This window comes from Podarcis gaigeae (assembly GCF_964106915.1).
Source record: "Podarcis gaigeae genome assembly, chromosome: 5".
Classification (NCBI taxonomy): Eukaryota; Metazoa; Chordata; class Lepidosauria; order Squamata; family Lacertidae; genus Podarcis; species Podarcis gaigeae.
Genome location: NC_139681.1, coordinates 85,951,471 through 85,973,388, shown reverse-complemented (window position 1 = coordinate 85,973,388; position 21,918 = coordinate 85,951,471). Strand labels below are relative to the sequence as shown.

At 43.9% G+C, this 21,918-nt stretch overlaps 1 protein-coding gene across 1 annotated transcript in view; it reads left to right on the top strand.

Moving 5' to 3' along the window:
• The window catches only part of SLC7A14 (solute carrier family 7 member 14), a 47,168-nt gene that overhangs the window by 10,003 nt on the left and 15,247 nt on the right, over positions 1–21,918 (top strand). The window contains exon 2 of the mRNA XM_083739428.1: positions 11,706–12,206. Coding sequence (XP_083595554.1) covers positions 11,903–12,206 — 304 coding nt within the window. The 5' untranslated portion in view covers positions 11,706–11,902. The remainder of the gene's footprint in view (positions 1–11,705; positions 12,207–21,918) is intronic.

Here is a 21,918-nt window from a genome sequence, read left to right as displayed (position 1 = left end):
CTAGGTTAAATCATATTTTATGCTTTAGACCGCTGGCTGTGTATTCTTATGTTGCACTTTCACTGTTTACCTTAGGATTTCTTTTAAGGCACGGATGCTATTTTCAAAAAAAACCAATAAACCTCAGACATCTGGTTGGCATGCCATATTTGATTAAATACGTATTTTATAACTCCTTCAAATAACATGCTTCCATGCATGCTTAAGAACAAACACACCTAGAATATATGGAATCGCAGCTTTCTCAATACTTTACTATGCAATTTTGCAAGTGCAGATCCCCTCAGTTGGTAGAGCATGAGACTCTTAATCTCAGGGTCATAAGTTTGAGCCCCACATTGAGCCAAAGATTCCTGCATTGCAGGGGGTTGGACTAGATGACCCTCGTGGTCCCTTCAACTCTATGATTCTACCATAACTAGCATTCAAAAATGTGGAACCACCACCTGCATTCTGAAGTGCTGGAGTACATTCTACCAATTTACAAGTCTGCCACCTCATCTCACTGCATGCACCTTGAGCCACTGAGAGTAGAAACAAATTATTAGAACGGTCTTCCTCAGCATAGGGCCCTCCGGGGTGTTTTGGACTACAATTCCCATCAGGCCGAGCTGATGTTTCTGGATGTTCACATGAAGAAACACAAAGAGGATGGCAACGCCAATTTACCAACAGCATATTTATTCCCTGAACCTTATGCTGCCAAAATAGCACCATCCATTCACAAGAGAAACATATCACCAGGCTTGGGAGATGTTTGCAGATGCATACAATGTTCTTTGAGGGGAAAACCCTAAAGTGGGATATTGATGGGCTGGGCCACAAAGCAACCCAGTGAGAACTGAGCATGCTCAGTGGCCACAGAATGCTGAGTGACTGATGGGAAGGGGGCATGGAAAATGTGGCTGGCGGGGGAGGGGGGGATGGAGTGGGATCCTGGGCAGCAACATTTTGTTGGAGGCCGCACTTGCAGATATATTAACAGAATTTTTGCAGGCCCCCACTTACAGATATATTCTTCCAGTCTGCAGCAGTCCAGACCAGCAACTGATTCTTTGCAGAATCATTCCGATGATTTGGTTCTGCTCTCTGAGTAATCGCTCCAGCAGAAGCTACTACTATTTTACACCATGGTGGCTGAGAAGGGGAGGGAAATGAGTCAGCGTTAGAAACATCACAGCCTCGTAAACGATTACTAATTCATGGAGGCTGAGGCACAACCGAGCCGTGAGGGTGAAGTAGCAGCCAGCTTGCTGATACAATTTTCGTAGCTGGTCCGTCTCCTCGCCTGCCACTCATGGAGGATTACTTTTGTCCGTGAGCTATGTGGTTTTTGGTTCCAGTCCCAAACCAGGGTGTTAGGTGGGTCCCTGCTGTCCCTTAACCTGCCTCTTATTTTGTGCTTCATAAAGTCTCTGGAATAGAGCATCGCCACAGGATCCTTTTTCCTCCCTAGCATTTGTAGAAAATAAAAACAGCGAGTGGGGAATCCTGCCAGAAGGAGTCCAAGCAGATCACGTGGCTCCTGTTTTCTTCTCCTTTTATGTGATTATATCAATAATTTACTGAGCTCTATAATACTATAAATTAAGTCAACGGGACAGGCTGTTAAGAAAGAAGCAGGTATTGCAGTGGCGTGACTCACACAAGGATTGCCCCCCCCTACTCTTTTTAATTCATTTACATCTACAAAATTACAGAGTCAGGCAGGTTTTTTACAACCCTAGCAGGAAAGTGGATGATTGCTGGAATAAACAGGATTGTGGAATTAATGTGTCAGTGCTGGGGGACAATGTGGCACTGCTGAAAAGAAAAGAAATCTATGCAGAGGTGTGTGGGAATAATACAGATCTAGGCTAAATACTGGGAGGGGATCTAGAATTCTGTTTAGCCCAACAGAAATTAGGTTTTGAATAATGGTGTGTAAATCAGCATACTTTACTACTTTACTCTGTGGGCAAAAAAGTGTTGTGGCTAGAAGCATTGATGTCAAGCATGGGAGCCTGAGGGCCACATTTATTCATTGGTGGGCATGGCCAAAGGAAAGGGTGAGAATCTTTCCTTTATACAATAGGATACATTCTAGGCATGCAAAAGTTAGAGGTTGTACACACACACACACACACACACACAAACACACACACACACACACACACACATACACACTCCTTTCCATCCTCCACCCAGGCCGACAGTATCACAGTTGAAGGCCACATTCCAGGCTGGCAGAAGCATTTGAGGCAGGTTGGGAGCAGGGCTGACGGTCCATGAACAAAAGGGGGGGGGGAATTAGGAAATCTATAGTCTTAGGAAGCTGAGTTCTGCATTCTGTATCATGCTTTTTACATTTCCAGCATTTGCGCACAATTGCAGCATGTTCACGTTCCTTTCCTATTCTTTCATCCTGCCTTACTTTGGCTCATGGAATCGCCTGCTTTCTGTGGCCCCTCGCTTTGATCAATGGGCCAAGGAAAACAGAGAAGTGGAGCAGTGAGTTGCAATCCTTCATAGCTGTATAACCAGTGGGAGACCTTGATCTTGCATTAATCAGACCACACAGCTCACAAAAGGAAGGTGTAATTCATTTGCGGGGAGGGAACAAAAATCACATTTGAAAGACAAATGTGCTCACCGCTTGGAGAGTCTCAGCTGCGTTCTTTGTGTTAAATCGTCATAGGAAATGCTGGGAGGCTCCTGAAAGGAGGAACGTTTATTAAGGAAGGAGCAAAACAAACCTCTTATCTAAGTGACCTGTGGCAAAAGGTCTGAAAATGAAAGATGTCACAATTCACACCTGCCTTTGCTGAAAATGAAAAAAAATAACAATTTCAGCATTAACTTGAGCAAGAGGCACAAAAGAGGCACTGCAGGGGAGAGGAGCCAAAGCTTCCTGGTAGGACGGCTGGCCCTGTTATTAGGCAGACGGAAATGGCCACTTCAAGGCAGCTAATTTGGGACTTCATTATTATTCTCATTTGAGTGCATCCCACTTTGCTGCTTGAGGCAAAATGGGGGTGCACTGCTGCGCTGCATCTGATCTTGTGTGCTCCATGAGATCTTGCAGGAAACTGGTGCTGCCACCAATGCACCATCTCATGGGCTTTTGCCGCTCAAGGCTGTTGCCTCACCTTGCCTCATGGGTGGACCGGCCCTGGGCACTTGTGAGATTTTCTGACCAGGGGCCAAAATAACTTAACTGGTCTTAGTCACTACACACCTTGATATGTGGGGAGCAGGTGCTATTTGCTGCTCAGCTTCAAGCAGCAAAATACCTTGGGCTGGTCCTGCTGTATGGCACGCCGAAAGTTCCATGCTTAGTTGCCAACATTTCCAGTTAAAACGATCTCTGCATGAGACTATGGAGGGCTGCTCTCCAAAAAGAGGACACAGGTTTGCATTGAAAAGCCATATGTAAATCTGTAAGTATAGATGCAGATTTGGAAATAATTTCTATAATTTAATGGAAATATAATGTGCCTTGGCGGATTGGGGGAGACTGTGACTGTGTGCCTGCACAGTCTGCTTTCTGGGTTGTCAAATAAGCAACTGCAAGTCCCCTGCTCTCCCTTCCTATGGTTTTTTAAAATCTTTTAACCGGCTTTGTTGCCAGACAGTCCTTCAAACAGAGGACTGTGCTCCGTAAATTAAGACACACAGCCCCCCTAGACCTGCAGCCAGTTAGTCAGCAGTACTGGACTAGGCTAGACTCTTATATTCATCCCAGACTTTGAATTTTAGATTCCTTGACATAAAAAAACACATTTAGGATGGAATTTCTTATGCAGCAAATCAGTGATCTGATGGCCATCAAAATATTAAGTGCAGAATCAAATTACATGGCTGACGCACCGAAGAGTGGATAATGAGTGGATGAGTATCCTACCGAAGCAGGCATTCCACATTTTCTCTAGTGGTTGGTAGCTGAAGCTTGACTCATGTAATTTTATTGAAGACATATTGAATTGCACAGCTGATGTCATGCCTTTGCCTACATTAGAAAAGCTGACCAAAAAAAAGGAAGCAAAAACTGCTTCGCTAGGCTGAGATTTTAAAACCTGTGGAATAGCTCCAAGAGGGCACACACTGGGGTGCAACGCTGTCAGAGCCCCCAAAATGTTCTACTAGAACCCATGGGGTGGATGTTCTGGAACAGAAAGCGACTCAACATTTTGCCCACATATGTCCATTCATGCCTCAATGTATACATGCCTTATTTTCAGAGGTAAATCATATGGGTTCTTTGCACTCAGAAGGTCCAGGGTTCATCCACTGGCATCTCTAGGTTAGAGTCAGGAGAGGTATGTGGAACCCTGGAAAGTTGTTGCCAGTGAGTGTGACCCAGAAGTAGGCAACATGATGCCCTCTAGATAATTACAACTCCCATCATCCCTGGCTAGGACTGATGGCCATTGTAGCCCTACAACTAGGGTGGGTGCAGCCAGCCCACATCCTCCTCCTTCTCTTCCCACCACCTCTTCCGTTTTGTGTTGATGAAAACAGCACCTGCTTCCTCCATCCCATTCCTCCATGTATTTCATGCTCCACCCTTTCTGAGCCTCACTCTGAGAAAGGGCCAAAGGTGTAGTGGAGAGCCAGTGTGGTGTAGTGGTTAAGAGCGGTAGATTCATAATCTGGGGAACCGGGTTCGCTTCCCCGCTCCTCCACATGCAGCTGCTGGGTGACCTTGGGCTAGTCACACTTCTTTGAAGTCTCTCAGCCCTACTCACCTCACAGAGTGTTTGTTGTGGGGGAGGAAGGGAAAGGAGAATGTTAGCCGCTTTGAGACTCCTTCGGGTAGTGATAAAGCAGGATATCAAATCCAAACTCTTCTTCTCTTCTTCTTCTTTTTCTTCTTCAGAGTGAGGCATTCTGGGAGAGGAAGTCTAGAATGGCTGAGCCACTGCTGTGGTTTGCTATGACAGCTTGAGCGCAGACTTTAAAAATAATTTCTTGCAACTTGTTTAAGCTGCATTTATAGCTGCTGGGGCAAAGGACAGGATTGGCAAAGGCATTCTCCAAGACACCTCACCCAGCATGCCTTGCTCTGAGAAAGGACCCCATTGGCCGGCCAGCCTGCCCAGTCCACCCAGGAACAAGGAGAACAGGGATCCAAAGGGCACCCCATGCTCACCACCTGAGACAATTCTGCTTCAACCTTGGCTCATCCTTGCCAACATCAGAAGGGCACAGAGTTGCCTCTCTCTGGTGAAGACAGTACTGTGCTGGATGGACCAATTGACTGACCTGGTATAAGCCAGTTTTCAGTGCACTGTCCTGCCTCATGCCCTTTTCCAAAGTGCAAAATGTCATTTCTGAGATGGAGTGTGCAAAGTCAGTCACTTGTAACTGATATCTGTTCAACATGACATTGTCCTCTGTCTTACCCAAGTTGATTGATTGCTGGCTGTGGAATGCAAACAATGTGCTAGAGTTTAGGTATTTGCATTTCTATCCTTCCTCTGCCTGAAAATATTAATAGCTCGTGTTACCTGGAAGAGGTGTTTTTACCCAAATGTATAGGGTTCCCATATTTCAAAAAGCAAAATTCCTGACACCCTGGGCAAACCTCCCCACAAAATAGTGATTTTAAGCTTTTTCCATACATCCAGGTTTTCCTTGACATTTTGCCAGTTCGGCAAAATTCCGCCCGCCCTGATGCCATTTTTACACCTGAAAAAAAGGACATGGCAGGAATTTTCCTGACGCATGGCAAGCCTACCAAACGTAGTGCTTGATGTCTCAGTGACTCACAAGACTCTTTTTGGCATGATGCACTGGGGACTAGAGAAATTTGATCTAGTTGGCAAAGATCAGTTGGGAAGGGCCTTGTGTCCAGATCAGTAAAGAAGGAGCAGCAGGGGACTGCCAGAGCTCAGTGACAGAGCATATGTTTTGCATGCAGAAGGGCCCAGGTATAATTCCTGGCCTTCTTAAAAAGATCAGGTAAGAGGTGATGTGATGGGCCAGGTTGAGTCCTGGCTGCCAGTCAGAGTAGTCAGCACTAAGCCAGGTAGACCAATGGCCTGATCCAGTGTAAGGCAGCATAATATGCTGATCTCAGGCTGGTACTAATAAGAGTCCCTACTACTTAAGGCAACTCTTTCTCCAAGGGGGTGCTAATATGGGCAAGAAATCCAGGGCAGAGAGCAGCTAATAATTCTGAGACTTGTTTCTGGGCTCAGACTCTGACTATATAATGCTTTTTCCAGGAAGAGCCTTAAGCTCAGTGGCACAACACCTGCTTTGCATGAAGCAAATCTCAGGTTCAATCCTGGCATCTCCATCTGCCCAATCTGCAATCCCGGAGAGCTGCTGCCAGACAGTGTAGACAATACTAGCCTAGATGCACCAATTGTGTGAGATGGAAGCTTCCTCTGTTTCTGCATTCCAACTTCCTGTCATTCCAAAGTCTTCAGAAGTGGTTTGAGGGGAAAGCAAGGAAGGGCGAAGGAGTTGCTCCTCCATACTGTGCTGGTTCCTGTCCTATTGAGCAATCCAGCAGCCAACAAGATCTTAGAGAGGCAGGACTGGTTGTGAAAAGTATGTTCAATTTTTGAAGTCACAAACATCTGGAAGAACTTTCCGACAGTGGAACAGACTCCTACGAGATGTATTAGACTTAGAGGTTTCTAAGCAAATGTTGGATGGCCATCTGCCATGGATGATCTAGTTGAGATTCCTGCACTGCAGGGGGTGAGACTAGATGACCCTCAGGGTCCCTTCCCCACACTACAATTCTGTCATTCTATGATTCTATGAAAAGCTCATCCGTTTCCCACTGGCAGCTCACAGGAAAGAAGCTACTTCAATGAGCATGAGAGGAACAAGCCTCTGTGCTCGTTTCTCTCTGCCGTTTAATTCCTTTTTAGCAACTCCATGACGTAACTCGTTCTACAGATGCGGCTTTAGCAGCGACCAGCCTTCACTGTGTCTTAGTACAAAGACCATCTGCTCCAGCCAGCTGAGGGTCAGCTTCCAGTGTCACCAGTGACTAAAATAGCCCTGCATCTCTCTCTGTCTCTCTTTCCATCTCCCACCTTCCCATGTGCACATTCTTCCTGCACCAGGTGTGGCTGCCTTTCTGGATTCTGTACATGGTTCAGCTTACCATAAGCAACGTTCAGCTCTCCTCCTGTCTAGCAGGCTGTAGTGCAGGCAATGGGTATCCCTGGGGAAAGAAGATGGGTTGGGTGGGCGGTCAGCAGGCTATTCCGGGGACCTTTGATATATGCCTAGCTAAGTCAAACCAATTGCACATATCCGGAGGCTCATACGAGTCAAGCTAGTAGCCAGGATGACTTTAAGTGCCACCATAGCAACAAATCGAACCTTCGCTGAATATGAATAATGCAGGAAATGTTTCCATAGATAAAGACGATTTGCGCCTGTAAACATGTTTCTCTCTCTATCTGCAATATGATTGCTGTTTTAGTTTAATTTTCCCTAATGAAGAATGTTGTTGTGGTGCAAACAACCCTTTCCTAGTAATGTCTGGCATCACAGCAGTAGGTGGTAGACTTTTGATTAATGACAGTGAGAATGGAAAAAGCCAATTAGAATTCAAAGAGAGATGATTTTCTTGTCTCTTCTTGGGCTGTGGGGGGCCATGGGCTGACAAAGTGTTTTTCTTAAGCTTTTGGGTATCATTGTACAAATTTTTTGTTTATCCACTCATAAGCCCATTTATTCCTATTTCTGCATCAATCTTTCAATTTCTTTTTTAAACTCACACCATTTTTTCATAAAACTTGTATTTTTCAGAGGTTTTTTTCATTAAAAAATACATATTTGTGTATCCTGTAGTTTGCTGAGGGTACTGAGAGTTGTGAGGAGAGTGGTTTATCAATCGATCCCTCTTCCCAGGGAAGTCTGGGAATTGTAGCTCTGTGAGGGGAATAGTGGCCTCCTAACAACGGGTGGTGCTGTGGGTTAAACCACAGAGTCTAAGACTTGCCGATTAGAAGGTTGGCGGTTCGAATCCCTGCGACGGGGTGAGCTCCCATTGCTCTGTCCCAGCTCCTGCCAACCTAGCAGTTCGAAAGCACATCAAAGTGCAAGTAGATAAATAGGTACTGCTCCGGCGGGAAGGTAAACGGCGTTTCCGTGCGCTGCTCTGGTTCACCAGAAGCGGCTTAGTCGTGCTGGGCACATGACCCGGAAGCTGTACACCGGCTCCCTTGGCCAGTAAAGTGAGATGAGCGCCGCAACCCCAGAGTCGGCCACAGTGGCGTAGCGTGGGTTGTCAGCACCCGGGGCAAGGCAAGTAATTTGCACCCCCTAACCCGTGAATTTGCGCCCCTAACCCGTGGATTTGCGCCCCCTAACCCTAACCCCCAGATGTTGCGCCCGGTGCGGCCAGCCCCCCCTGCACCCCCCACACTACGCCACTGGTCGGCCACGACTGGACCTAATGGTCAGGGGTCCCTTTACCTTTACCTTAACAACCTTTAAGCACCCTTAATAAACTACAGTTCCGAAGAATCCATGACTGTTCAAGTGGAATCCTACTGCTTTAAATGCATGGTGCAGATGTGGCCTCACTTATTGGTCTAGTAAATGCAAATCACCACCATCAAGGAAAAGAACACTATGACACCATCTTTGGAAGCTATTTGCAAAAACAGAAATGAACAAAGTTTTCTCCAGGAAAAAATAAATAAACGTGTACAGCCTTCCCCTTCTCCCCCAATGTTTAATAAAGCCCCTCACCAAAGGGTTTGTGCCATTTGCTGTATTTAATGAGCAAGAAGGTAATTAGTGGATGAGTGAAAAATGTAACATTTGGCCATAGGGAGCATTATACATCTTTGAGTTTTCTATGTCCCCACAGTGGGATGCTTTTGAGCTGAAAAAAACAGACAGAGTTTAATTATAAAGCACTGAGTTGAAACCCATCCAGATGTTTTAAATGTCACTGCTGAAGTTATGAAACTGATGTCTTTGGGTGCTCTTTGAAGCCACGCGGATTAAAACTCTGAATGCACTTAAACTGAGCCAGATCACCGGCTCATTATACCTGCTGCTGTCTGCAGTGCCTCTCCAATGTAGTGCCCACCAGCCCTGCCATCTGAGATCCTTGCTTAAAAATAGCAGGTACCAGGGGCTAAACCTAGTGCAGACAAAGCTATGTTCCAACAGTAAGCTATGGCACGTGTCCCCTGTCCTCAAAAAGCACAGTCAGTAGCACACTGGACTAGGCCTCCCACATTGGAAGTAAGAATTTGACCACTTGGCTATGAATGAAGAGCTCAACCTTGTGGCTTTTGGCTGCTAGTTGGGATGGTCATCTGCTGCATCCAGGATCAAAGGCAGTGTGTCACTGAATTCCAGTTGCTGGGGAACAACAGCAGGAGATGGCGACTGTGCTCCTGCCTGCCTTTGAGCTTCCCACAGATCACTGTGGTTGGAAACAGGCTTATTCAATAGGTCTTTGTTCGGGTGGTCTTATATCCTGCTTTATAGAGCACAGTCCCCGATTTAAAGTCCAATCCTAGCCCTGTTGAAAGATAACAATATTGATGGGCATTGGTAAGAGGATATATTGGGTATATCTAGTCCTCTACAGACCCATGTGTGTGTGTTAGGAAACAAAAGAAGAAATGGCTGGTGCCTGGATTTTTTAGGAACGCAGGGCTTGTGCATAAAGAACCCTAGTAGCAGAGTTTAAATCCCATCGTTAGGTAGATGTAGTGAAGTGTAGGAATAGGCTTTTAAGCCTTATTTTAATATGCTCCAGCTACTTGAAGTGGTTGGCTCTCTTTACCTCTCCTGCACACCATACATTGAAGGAAGTTTAAAATATACTTTACTTACAGTCATGCATTGTTCTTAGCAGCAACGATAAATTCCTGGTAAATGTTCTTGGTTTAAAAGTACTACAAAGGGAGAGAGAGAGAGAGAGAGAACAAGAAATAAGAATTATTTCTTCCCTCTCAGGAGAAGAGGGATCTGACATCACTTAGCCTACTCTAGCAATTTAGAAGTCTGTGGTTCTTAACCCTTTCACATACTAACTCTGTCCTGAACTAGAGACTCTTGGCCCCTTGCTATCTATTCTGATTGGCAGTAATTTTTTTGAAGTCTTTTGTAGGACTTGAGCAGGAATATAGCACCCTCCCCTTTCTAGCAATTGATATTCAGAAGCATACTGCCTTTAGCTGTGGAGACAGAGCATAGCCATTGTGGCTAGCAGCTACTGATAAGTCTTATCCTCCATGAATTGGCCTAATCCACTTTTCAAGCCATCCGTCATCTCTGGCTGCTGTGGGAGTGAGTTCCACAGTTTAACTATGCACTGCATGAATATGTACTTTCCTTTGTCTGTCCTGAGTTTTTCAACATTCAGCTTCGTTGGATGTGCACGAATTCTAGTGTAATGAGTGAGACAGAGAGAGAGAAAGTTTTCTCTAGCCACTTTCTCTATGCCATGCATAATTTTATAAACTTTGATCATGCCACCTCTTCCCCACCTTTTCTATAAACTAAAAAATCCTAAATGCTACAACCTTTAATCATGGGGTAAATATTGCTTAGGGTAAATATCTGGGGAAACACTCTAGGTTTTAGTCAACCAACAGCAGTCAACTTAACATCATGTTTTTGCTAACTTGGCGAAATTTCTGTATGTATTAAAAACACACATTTAGATACAAAGGAAGAAAATAGTTTCTTTTTAGCCAAAAATGAAAAAAAGAGACAATTGTTTCTTCCCCAGGCAGCTAGAAAGATATTGTTTCACACTACCCCTTTCCTAAACAGTGAAAAGTTCAAGGCACCATTTGCCCAGTAAATATCATTTGTGGAAGAGAACACAGAAGAAAGCTTGTTACCTTTCTAATCATCTATGTCCAAATATACAAAGTAATCATTTCTCAAGCACAAAAAGCAATGGATTGCAGAAGCAAGCACACAGATAGTGTATCTACAGCACAGTCCTATGCCTATTTACTTGTAAGTCAGGCTCATTAGTTTCATATTCCTACCCAGTGTATGTGTGCATAGGTTTGCAGCCCAAGTGTAGAGCAATTAAAATCCAACTGATGTGCATAGATGTGTGATCCAGACCTTATTGTGCTGCTGACCAATTGCTCCATCCTTTTTGAATATATTCTGAACAATAGCACCAACTGGACGGGTGTCAAGAGCCCTCTCAGCAGGACCCCCAAACCCAGCAGGGCTCTCTTACCACATTTTAAAGTACCGTAAGTGAAGTAATGCACATTATCATCTAATTACCACATACACATGCACACAAGACTATTAAGTCCAATGTTTAAAATTATCTAGCTTAACCACTGATTCTGAGTGCCGCCTATCTTGAGTGAGGAAGACAAGGAAAGAGAAGCCACCTTCATTGCTTCCGAGATTCCTGCATTGCAGGGGAGTTGAACTCCATGACCCTCGGGATCCCTTCCAGTTCTACGTTTCTGTGAAAATGACGCCACCACATGAACACATAGCAGGTCTATCGTATGGGACTTAACAAGAACACCAGAAGCTGCCCATTACCAGGTCAGACCATTAATCCATCTAGAAATTAGTATTGCTTACACTATACACCAAATATGGCTGGTCCTCCAGCAGATGCTGCTCACATACCGGTATGTATTACTGTAATCTTGGTTCCTAGGAGTGGGATAGAAACATTTCGTGGTCCCACTTTCTTTCATTCACACAGGAATATATTTTCCTCCTCTTTCTCATAGGATCTCACAAGGCGAAACTGAAACCCAGGTTGTTAAAGCTGCAGTTTACATTCACACCGCAGTGGCTTTGAGCTGACATGGACCATCTCTGAAACTGACTACCTGTCTGCTAAAGTCTATGCTGTCAGACTTCGTCACGGGAGCTAACTGAACTCTGTGGTTTTCGTTGGCTTTTCTTTCCATCCCTTGACATCACAATGAGCGGCATCCTCTCGCACTTGGACCCCCGACGGATCCAATGGGGTGCCACATGGTATGCCATGCACTCTCGAATCCTCCGCACCAAGCCAGTGGAATCCATGCTGGAGGGGACAGGCACCACCACATCCCATGGAACCAAACTGGCCCAAGTGCTCACTACCCTGGATCTGGTTTCACTGGGTGTTGGAAGTTGTGTTGGCACCGGGATGTATGTGGTCTCTGGCCTGGTTGCTAAGGAGATGGCCGGGCCGGGCGTCATCGTTTCTTTCATCATTGCAGCCGTAGCCTCCATTTTGTCTGGTGAGTCTTCCCAAACTGTATGCTTACTAAATGCCTATTTACTGAAGAACAGTTGTGGCTGATTCTATTTCTCATGCATTTCTAGGGGGAACTTTTTAGTTCATCTTTCATCAAGCACTGCCGTTGCTCATAATCCAGGGGTTGGGGTACCTTTTTGGGCCAGGGTGCCAGATCTTTATCCCCACCCCACCCCTGCAAACCCACTGTGACAGGTGGACAAGTCCACCCATCTGTCAATCATCTTATATCATGATGGCATCATGACCAGCTGATGAGCTAAGGGTTCAATCCTGCTGGCTACAGGGGTCAAAGAACACACTGTTCATGCAGCACCCAGTGGGACTGAACCCTGCCCATCAGCTGACATCACTCAGTGTCATCAGTGAGTGGACAGCTGGGGTTGGTTTGGAGAAAATGGCCCTGAGGACCTGGCAGGTCAACATTGGCCATGGGCCGTGAGGTTCCCCACTCTTTTTCTTAAGCATTCCAGGAATACATATTTTATAAGCCATTTGTTCTTTGAAGTATGTATTTATTTATCTATTAGAAACTATTTTATGCCGCCTTCCACTTCCTGTCTCCAGGCTGTGTACAACCGTATTGAAATACATGTCAAAACAGCATTAAATTACAGGAAGAAAATGCAATGGAAAACTAGGGCAGAGTTAAAAATATAATATACTGAGATCAAACACCAGCCTGGGAGCACAAATGTCTTTTTAAAATTAAAGAGGGATGGGACGACTATTGCCTTCAGGTGCTCAAACTGTCAGCCCAAAGTAATATGTAATGCTCATAAGTCGTCATTCTACTTTTCAGGAAGCAGCATAATCGTCTAAGGCTATTGGGGTGGCACACATTGGTGTGCAATGCTGAATGTTCAGAATGTAAAGAAAGTAAGCTGTGCTATCTTTCCCTCTGATTAAGGACATTATTAAACTTGTTTATATTACCTGCCTTCCATTTTATGAGACCTGCTGAAACTCTCTAGATGGCACTGACTGTAAATGCCTCTCTGGGCCTAAGATGCTATTTGTTCAAGTAGAAAAAATGGCAAAACATACAAGAGCTAAGTATTATTATTATTTTAATGAGTCAACACCTTTAGTAGCACCAACACCTCTGCCCCAGACTAATGCCAATGAATGATAAAACCTTTTGCATTACCAAGTGGGAATTTTCGACCATCTTACAATAAGTCCACCATGGCATCTGATTGGTTGTGACTACAGCACTCGGTAATCACTCCTAAACCTAACTGGATAGCATAATAATTATGTAAGAATTCTACCTCTATATTAAGATAGGGTGCAGTCAATTAGAACTATGCTCAATTTAAGGTTTAGCTGAACCATGACCGAGTTTTGTTGTGTTTCCACGATCCTTTTCAGATATCATGAGAGTCAGCTCAACCACTATGCTGAATATGAAATCTTTGTAAACCTGGGATCCCCACCATGGTATCCCCAGACCCCCTCTTGGGTCCTACCTAAACCTCTTGCCTTCCCAATTTTTATTTTATTTTTTTAATTGAGGATTTTTTTGGCTTGGCAGGTCGTATGATTGGAAGGCACTGTCTGTTTTAGGGGGTGTTTGCTTTGTTTGTCTGTGTCGTATTTGTTTTTTTGGTGTAAACATTTCGACTTTTTAAATTAAGGGTCTGACCTTCAGCTGTTTTCCTTCTGGATTTTGTGGTTTCCAAATGTACCCTGGGCCCCAAACAAATGAGGACCATAGGAGCCAACTCCTAAGGGTCAAAGTCCCTTTGCTCCCCAAAAACATTTGAGGGAGCTGCCCCACTCAAGTTGATGGGCATTGCTATTCAAATGATGTGCGTGCACCATGTCTTGTGATCAGTAATGTGGGGCGGAGCTTTCCTGGGTCCCCCCAATATTTTATTCAAGTTGGCACCCCTGCTGAGGACCATTGTTGTAGACGTAGACTGTTTCAATGACCTAGCTTAACTGGATTTAGTCAAGTTAGAAAGCAAAGATACATACACTGTGCTTAAGATAAGGATTGCTTAGACCAGCTTTCTTTAACCTGATGCTGTCTGGGACTGATGGAAGTTGTAGTCCAATGACCTTTTGAGGACATCACTTTAAGGAAGGCTGGCTTAAACTATCAGGGGAGTTGCATTGACACCACCCTTTTCAGACATCATGAGAGCCAACAAATACTTCCAGAGGGTCTCTGGCTAGCAAGAAAGGCTTGTGGATTACTCACCGGCTACACCAAACATATTTGTAATCCATCTCAGTCAATTAACGTAATTGGTCTAGCAATATGGTACAAACTGTACTTGTGTGGATTAATTAATATTCACTTCCACTACCCTATAATAATGAAGATGGAAAGGAAGTTTTCAGGAACCTCTAAGACTGTCAGAATCTATTACCCATTTTAGTTAAATGGCACCTCAAGGTTTAGAGTTAAGCATCCTTTTGAATATCAGATGTCAGGAACAAACAAGAGGGGAAGGCTATTGAATTTGTACCCTGCCTGCAAGTTTCCCAGGTGCAATTGGGGTGCAACATTCTGGACCAGGTTGACTAAAAGAATGCTGGACCGGCAAGACTCTTCTGTTTACATGCCTGAAATTTGATTGCCGGTTTCAGAGTTGTCTGATTGAAATTTGATTGCAGGGTCTGGTTTTTAAAGGATCGCAATGAATAAGAAGAAGTAAACAAGTGTAAAGCAAAAGTCTCTGAATCCTGGCTTCATTGATTGAATTTAGCCAAGGGTATGAATTGGTCTATGCATGTTTTCCACGTGAGCCCGTTTACTGCTGGTGTTCGTCCTTTACAGTTCAATGATAGCAAGCGGACACAATGTTCCAACGCAAGCAGTTGAAAGGAGCCTTCTGTGCTTCCGAGGCTGGTTATTGATGCTTCAAATTTGATGTGGGTGTCAGTTAAGAAAACACTGATAAATAACAGAAGAACCTTGATTTGAATTCTGCATTGTAAATGCAACACAATGAAATATCCTGGATAAATTTAGCTTTTTAATACAAGCTTTTCTCTAATGCTTTTAGAGCCAGTGTGGTGTGGGAGCCAGTGTGGTGTAGTGGTTAAGAGCGGTAGTCTCGTAATCTGGGGAACCGGGTTCGCGTCTCCGCTCCTCCACATGCAGCTGCTGGGTGACCTTGGGCCAGTCACACTTCTGTGAAAGTCTCTCAGCCCCACTCACCTCACAGAGTGTTTGTTGTGGGGGAGGAAGGGAAAGGAGAATGTTAGCCGCTTTGAGACTCCTTAAAGGGAGTGAAAGGCGGGATATCAAATCCAAACTCTTCTTCTTCATCATCAAGGATAAAATAGTTGTTTTCATTCTACTTTCTCTTATGAGAGAGGAATTTCTCATCCAAGGTCTACACCTGGCCTGGCTACAAAACTTCAAGGGAAAGCATTCAACTCATTGTTTCACTTAACTGTTTTTGAGGACTGGGAATGGCTAACTGGTGCCACAATGGATGGGCTAGAAGCAACTTTATCCACTCTGGTGGCACCTATCAGATTTTTATCAAGGTGGGTCAAGACAACAGTGGGCAGAAGACAACCATGGATCTGCCATTAGCTTCCTGGATGATTGGCAAGGACTTCCAACATCCACCTGATTTACCAGTAGCAACTAAAGGACAGTCCCCCTGCCCTGGCTCAAATTATACTGCTGAAATGAAGAAGGCTGTTGATAGATTTCTGTGTGGAAGGGCTGTGAGCTCCATTTAGATGTGGTGCCTAAAATAAATTCTTTGGCTCAGAATTCTTTAATTCTAAGTGTATATCCTTTGCAGCTGGTTCCAGTTGGTGGATCACAGGGTCTACTAAAAAACCCCACCCAAGTATTTCCTGAGGTCTGCCCAACCCAGATTGTGGGCTTATCCGCAATTACCTTTCCAAGCACAGCCCACCGCTTAAAGCTCTGTGTCCAAGCACTGTCCCAGCTCTGTGTCCCCTCTTTTGCAAAAACAAAACAAAATGAAACCCTGACCTATAAAGCTCAATAAAAGCAAATGTCAATCCGCAGAAAGCCCAAATGGATGTTTGCTCCAATTGAGCACTAAAGAGCAGGTTTTCATGGAGAAAGCTTGGGGCAAAACAAAAACAGAGACTCAGACACAGAGCTTTTAAGTATGGATAAGTATTATCCACAAAGCATAGAATCAAATAGGATGGTATTTATGTGGGTCTGGACCAAAACATCTGAACTTGCAAAGCAGAACTTCAGAAACTATAAAATTTAAGAAGGTAAAAGCCTGTTCAGGGGGGGAAATGACATAAATCCATGCCTATAAAAAAATAAACACAACCAGGAGCTAAAACTCTGACTTACCTAGAGATGGAAAATGCTATTGAATGAAAAGACAATGCTTTTTTAGGCATCAGAATTCTAAAGAATAAAGCTGGCCATAATAATAATTCCAGGGTATATATTAGGTCAACCAAAATGCCATAAAATAGTGGACAAGCTTTTGAATTCCCCCAAACACTTCATCAGTTTAAAAAAAAAAATGGGTAGAAAAGGGGAGAAAAGGCAGCTGGTGTTTGTCAAGCCGTACATGTCTCAATTTGGCACATTTCAAGAGGCAGAGTGGGAGGAGCTAGCAGACATTCAAATAAGGCACTTTAAGTTTCAGGTGTTTGCAGGTTTCATGTTGCCCAGTGGCCTCCTGGCAAGAAGAAATACATAATGGCTGCACACCCATCTCTGTAAATATAACAGCCAGCTGTCACTGATCCAAAGTTACTAATATGTTTTCTGACGGGCGTTTGTTCTTTTGAGACAGAAATAAAAATAAACCTCTTTGCTATCATAGCAGCTGGAATGCAAAATGTGAGGCACCACCCAAACTGCTGCTGAGAAGGGACGACAGCACACCTTGTCCGATCACAGTTTCAGGTAGAGCTCACACGACTCAGGTGGTGTTCTTAGCCAGTTGAAAGCGTTTCGGTTACATTACAAATTGGAACAAATGGATGCAATGAAGGAGGTCCGTGACTTTTACATGTTAACACGTACCAGGAAGGATTTCTGGGGTACCTGGTAGTTTGTTAAGAGAGCTGGGAATTGTAGCCCTGTGAGGGGTCTCCTAAGAATTCTCAGGACCCTTAAAACAGGGTTCTTTAGGGGTAGACCTGACTGTTAAAGTGGCATAAGAGTGCTTTAGACACATGGACTGCATGTGAACTCATAGAAAGCCATCGACTACCTGATCCTATAACCTTGGTAGCTTTCCATTAAGATATCACTTGGGTACAAACAACACAGCTACACACTATAAGCAAGAGTAACACACAAAACTGCCAATATTGTATCTCTACCACAGGGGTTATGTTTTAAAAATTTAAGATTATAGCAAGTTTGCTGTGTTGGTTATTCTTTTTCTTCTTTCATCTTGATTTGCTTTCATTCCACTGAAGAAAAACATTTTCCCAAACACTGAGATATATTTTTATAGTCTCCTCGGCCATTTCCCCCTTTTTGATCATTCCTGAGTTTTGTTATTTATAACAGCAATGCATTCTTGGAAAGCAAAAGTGAGGCTGAGCTAGGACATCACAAAGCACATGAAACTGAATCTTTCGCTTCACCTTCTGCTTAACCTTTTAGCTGCGGTTCTCATAAGCATCTGGGATATAAACAAAACCTTGGGATGGGTTCTCATGTTACTATTTTCAAGAGCCAGCTCTCTTTTCACTGAGCTAGCCTGGGTGATCATATCTCAGCTTCATAAACTGAGATAAGAATGAGCCTTTTCCCAGGACACATAGCCTCTTCTCCTGCTTGAATGTGAGCTGTGATAAAGACCTCCACTAGTGTAACTGGTGCATTGCTTCACAATGTTCACACCACAATCAAGGTTTACGCAGAATAAAGTTGAATAGATGTCAAGAACAATTCTTTCCAGGTAAAAATTATGCATAAACGTATAGGCAAGATTCAGACCCTCCAAATGTCCCTATTTTCCAGGATGTCCCTGATTTAGAGAAGCTGTCTTGGTATCTGATCTGATCTCAGAATGTCCCACTTTTCCTTAGGATGTCCCTATTTTCATTGGAGAAATGTTGAATGGTATGGAGTTATCTAACCCCTGAGCCATCTGAAGGCAATCCTGTATACGGAAGGTGTATATATATATATATATATGGCTAGAACTGCATTGCTATGGAACTGAAGAAAAGGGGATTTTATTATTAAGAAGAAGCAGCAGAAAATGCTATAAATAGGAAATTATAGCCAGTCTTATGAAAGCCCTAACTATCCAGCTGTGTTTATTTGTTCCTGAATGATACCATCAAGCATATTATCATGCCAGCAAAGTTTTTGTTACACTATTTAGGAGCTGAGACATAAAATAAATAAATATTACTAATAGATCCATTTCCAATCATCTGCTTTGTAGGTCTGTTTCATTCTACTTTATCTTATTTTTAAAATCTACAGCCATGCCAGATTGGGCAAATCTAATCCTAATTTGAAAAAATCTTGCAAAGTCATGTTAGGTCCTTTTGCTAGAAGCTCTGGTCATTTTGTAAAAAATCGGGACCAGCTCTTTGCTTCCTGCATGAATGTTTAATAGGCCAATAAACAGGAAGCTGTATTCCTGTCACATACACAAATTGATTCAGATGCAAAATAATTGGGTTTCTGGCAGATACATCTGGCCTCAAGGTATCAGGAATGCATTAGATCTGTGTTGTTTTCCTGCAGAAAATAAAGGAAACAGCACTTGTCTCCACCCAAGAGAGACCAAAACATATTTTTACTTTGCTAAAAGAAACACATTGGGTAACGAAGCTCACAAAACATTAGATTGGCTCCATTAGAGACATTATTAATGGCAGGCAGCACAATTTTACCCATCCACCTCGTTCCAACACAATTTTCCAACACAATTTCAGAAGTTGCTGGTTTATTACTAGCTAAATTGCCTTTATGGCTGGTGGCTACTGGCTGCTGGCATTTGTGACCCTGGTAATCGTAGCTGAATACTTACTAGGGTGACAGGTGTGGAAGGTGGGCATCACTGAGGATAGCCTTGTTGACTCCCTCTCCCCTTACCTTCTTCAACACTGGGTTGAAGGACACTGGGTCATTCGCCCAACTTCTCCAGCCCAGTGTCGGCACCTTGCATCTTATTCTTCCCTACTTCTGCTGCATCCGCAAGGCCACCGTTAAATTGGCATCTTAGGACACATTGTCAGATGGAAGATGGAGCCAGTTTGTTTTCTCCTCCTCTGGTGGGTAGGACTCGAACCAACGGCTTCAAGTTACAATACAGGAGATTCCAACCAAACATCTGGAAGAGCTTTCTGACAGTAAGAGTTGTTCAACAGTGAAACGGTCTCCCCTGGGAGGTGGTGGACTTTTCCTTCCTTGGAAGTTTTAAAGCAGATATTGGATGGCCATCTGCCATGGATGCTTTAGCTGAGATTCCTGCATTGCAGCAGGTTGGACTAGATGACCCTTAGGGTCCCTTCCAACTCTACAGTTCTATGACTGTATGCCACCCAGAGCAAACCATTCAGACTATACATCTGCATGATGCCGCCTGTCGTAAAGGTAAAGGGACCCCTGACCATTAGGTCCAGTCGTGACCGACTCTGGGGTTACGGTGCTCATCTCACTTTGTTGGCCGAGGGAGCCGGCGTACAGCTTCCAGGTCATGTGGCCAGCATGACTAAGCCGCTTCTGGCAAACCAGAGCAGCGCACAGAAACGCTGTTTACCTTCTCGCCGGAGCGGTACCTATTTATCTACTTGCACTTTGATGTGCTTTCGAACTGCTAGGTTGGCAGGAGCAGGGACCGAGCAATGGGAGCTCACCCTGTTGCGGGGATTCGAACCACCGACCTTCTGATCGGCAAGTCCTAGGCTCTGTGGTTTAACCCACAGCGCCACCCAACACCCACTGTTTATTCACCGCTGTCCTATATTTTTGTAGAAAAGCCCAGGAGGATAGCCTGCTGAAATGCAGTGGGCATGAATAAAAACTGCATTACTCTCCAGCCTCTTTGCGATGGTTTCTCCTTTGTTATCTTCCCCCGCCGAGATGCTTCCTGCCTTTCCTGTGTGTGTGTGTGGTTTCGTGCACGAATGAGCCTCTCTGGATAACCAAGGCACAGGAAATTCTGCTAATGTTCCATATGAAAATTATAACGGGAGCTCGAGTTACTTTGGCATACTAATGAGATAGCCGATTAGTTACCGCTATGCATGCCCTCCAACATTTCTCCGATGGAAATAGGAAAAGCGGGACATTTTGGGATCAAATCAGAAACTGGGACAGCTTCTGCAAATCTGGGACTGTCCCTGGAATATAGGGACACTTGGCGGGTTCTCATTATGCACATCAAACACAAACCTTGCCTGCCTGCCTGTGGGCTAAAGTTAGCCACCAGCTTTGTTATGGTTTTTCAAGTCAAAGCCTGGAATAGAATACCTGTCTTCATCAAGGCATCTGTTTCATCAATCTTTCAGGCATGTACTTATTCTCTGGTCTCTTGTGTGTGCAGCTTGCATGCATTATTAATCAGCTTTGAATAATTACTTTATATGCAAGTCAATGGTTGAGGGGTCGGCCGGCGGGGAAGGGGGAGAGGAATTCGGATTGGTTCCTCCCCCACCTCATTCTTCCTTGTTCCTGGTCTACATGGTAGAAGTAAAAGTCTCAGATATCCCCTTGAAAGCTTTCATTATCCAAGTGCATATGAAAGTATGTGAAATATAGAGGGCATTCAATAAAGAGAGCACTTAATATCATCAGCCTGCTCCAGCTTGTGCCGTTTAGCACATTCACTGGACTTAGTGGGGAAATCTGGGGCAATGTGAAAATGACAGTCGTTTGAATCATCTTCTCAAGATGCCAGGCTAGTTGCAAACTCAGAAGGACAGATAGGGGAGAAATTTGATTCAGTGTTCATTCAAAGGCAAACTTCCCAGTTTCCAAAACAATATGAGAAATGAAACCCAGCGATCTGTCAACATTTTTACTTCACCAGATTTTGCAGCAGCAGTATTCCAGCCGAGTAATGTGTACAAAATGCATAAATTAGAGTGAAAACGTACATAAAAATGCATTGTATTGGGGAAATTTGCTTTGCAATAATGCATACATTGGGCAGAATTGCATACAAAAATGTGCCTCTTAGGAGAAATTGATCTGGATACTATCCTTCTGTTGATGCAGCCTAGAATAGCATTAGCACTTTTTTTGCTGCTGCATCACACTGTTGACTCATGTTAAGCTTGTGGTCTACTAAGACCCCTGGATCCTTTTCACATGTACTGCTTGTAAGCTCATGGGGCTTACTATGCCAGGTGCCAAAATAACTTGATCAGTACTGGGGTGGAGAAATTAAATTTTAACGCAAGCCTACCTAATTCACACTTCTCAATATAATATGAAAATATATATACAAAAATCCATATGCGGGGGGAAACCACTTATAAAAATAAGCAAAATCACATACAGAAATTTATATATTTAGGGAAATGCTCTGTAAAATGCAGGTGAATTTTCATGAGGACTTTTTCAAAAAATCACAAACTGATGTATGAATTGAATTGGAAAAATGTGAAATGGAAATGGGCCAATTTCTCCATCCATTGACCGTGTATGTGTGTGCGTGCGCACGTGCCATTTGTTGCTCTGTAAATGAAGAGGCTGGGTCTGCTCATGGTAGCTTTGAATCATTCATATTCTTTACAGC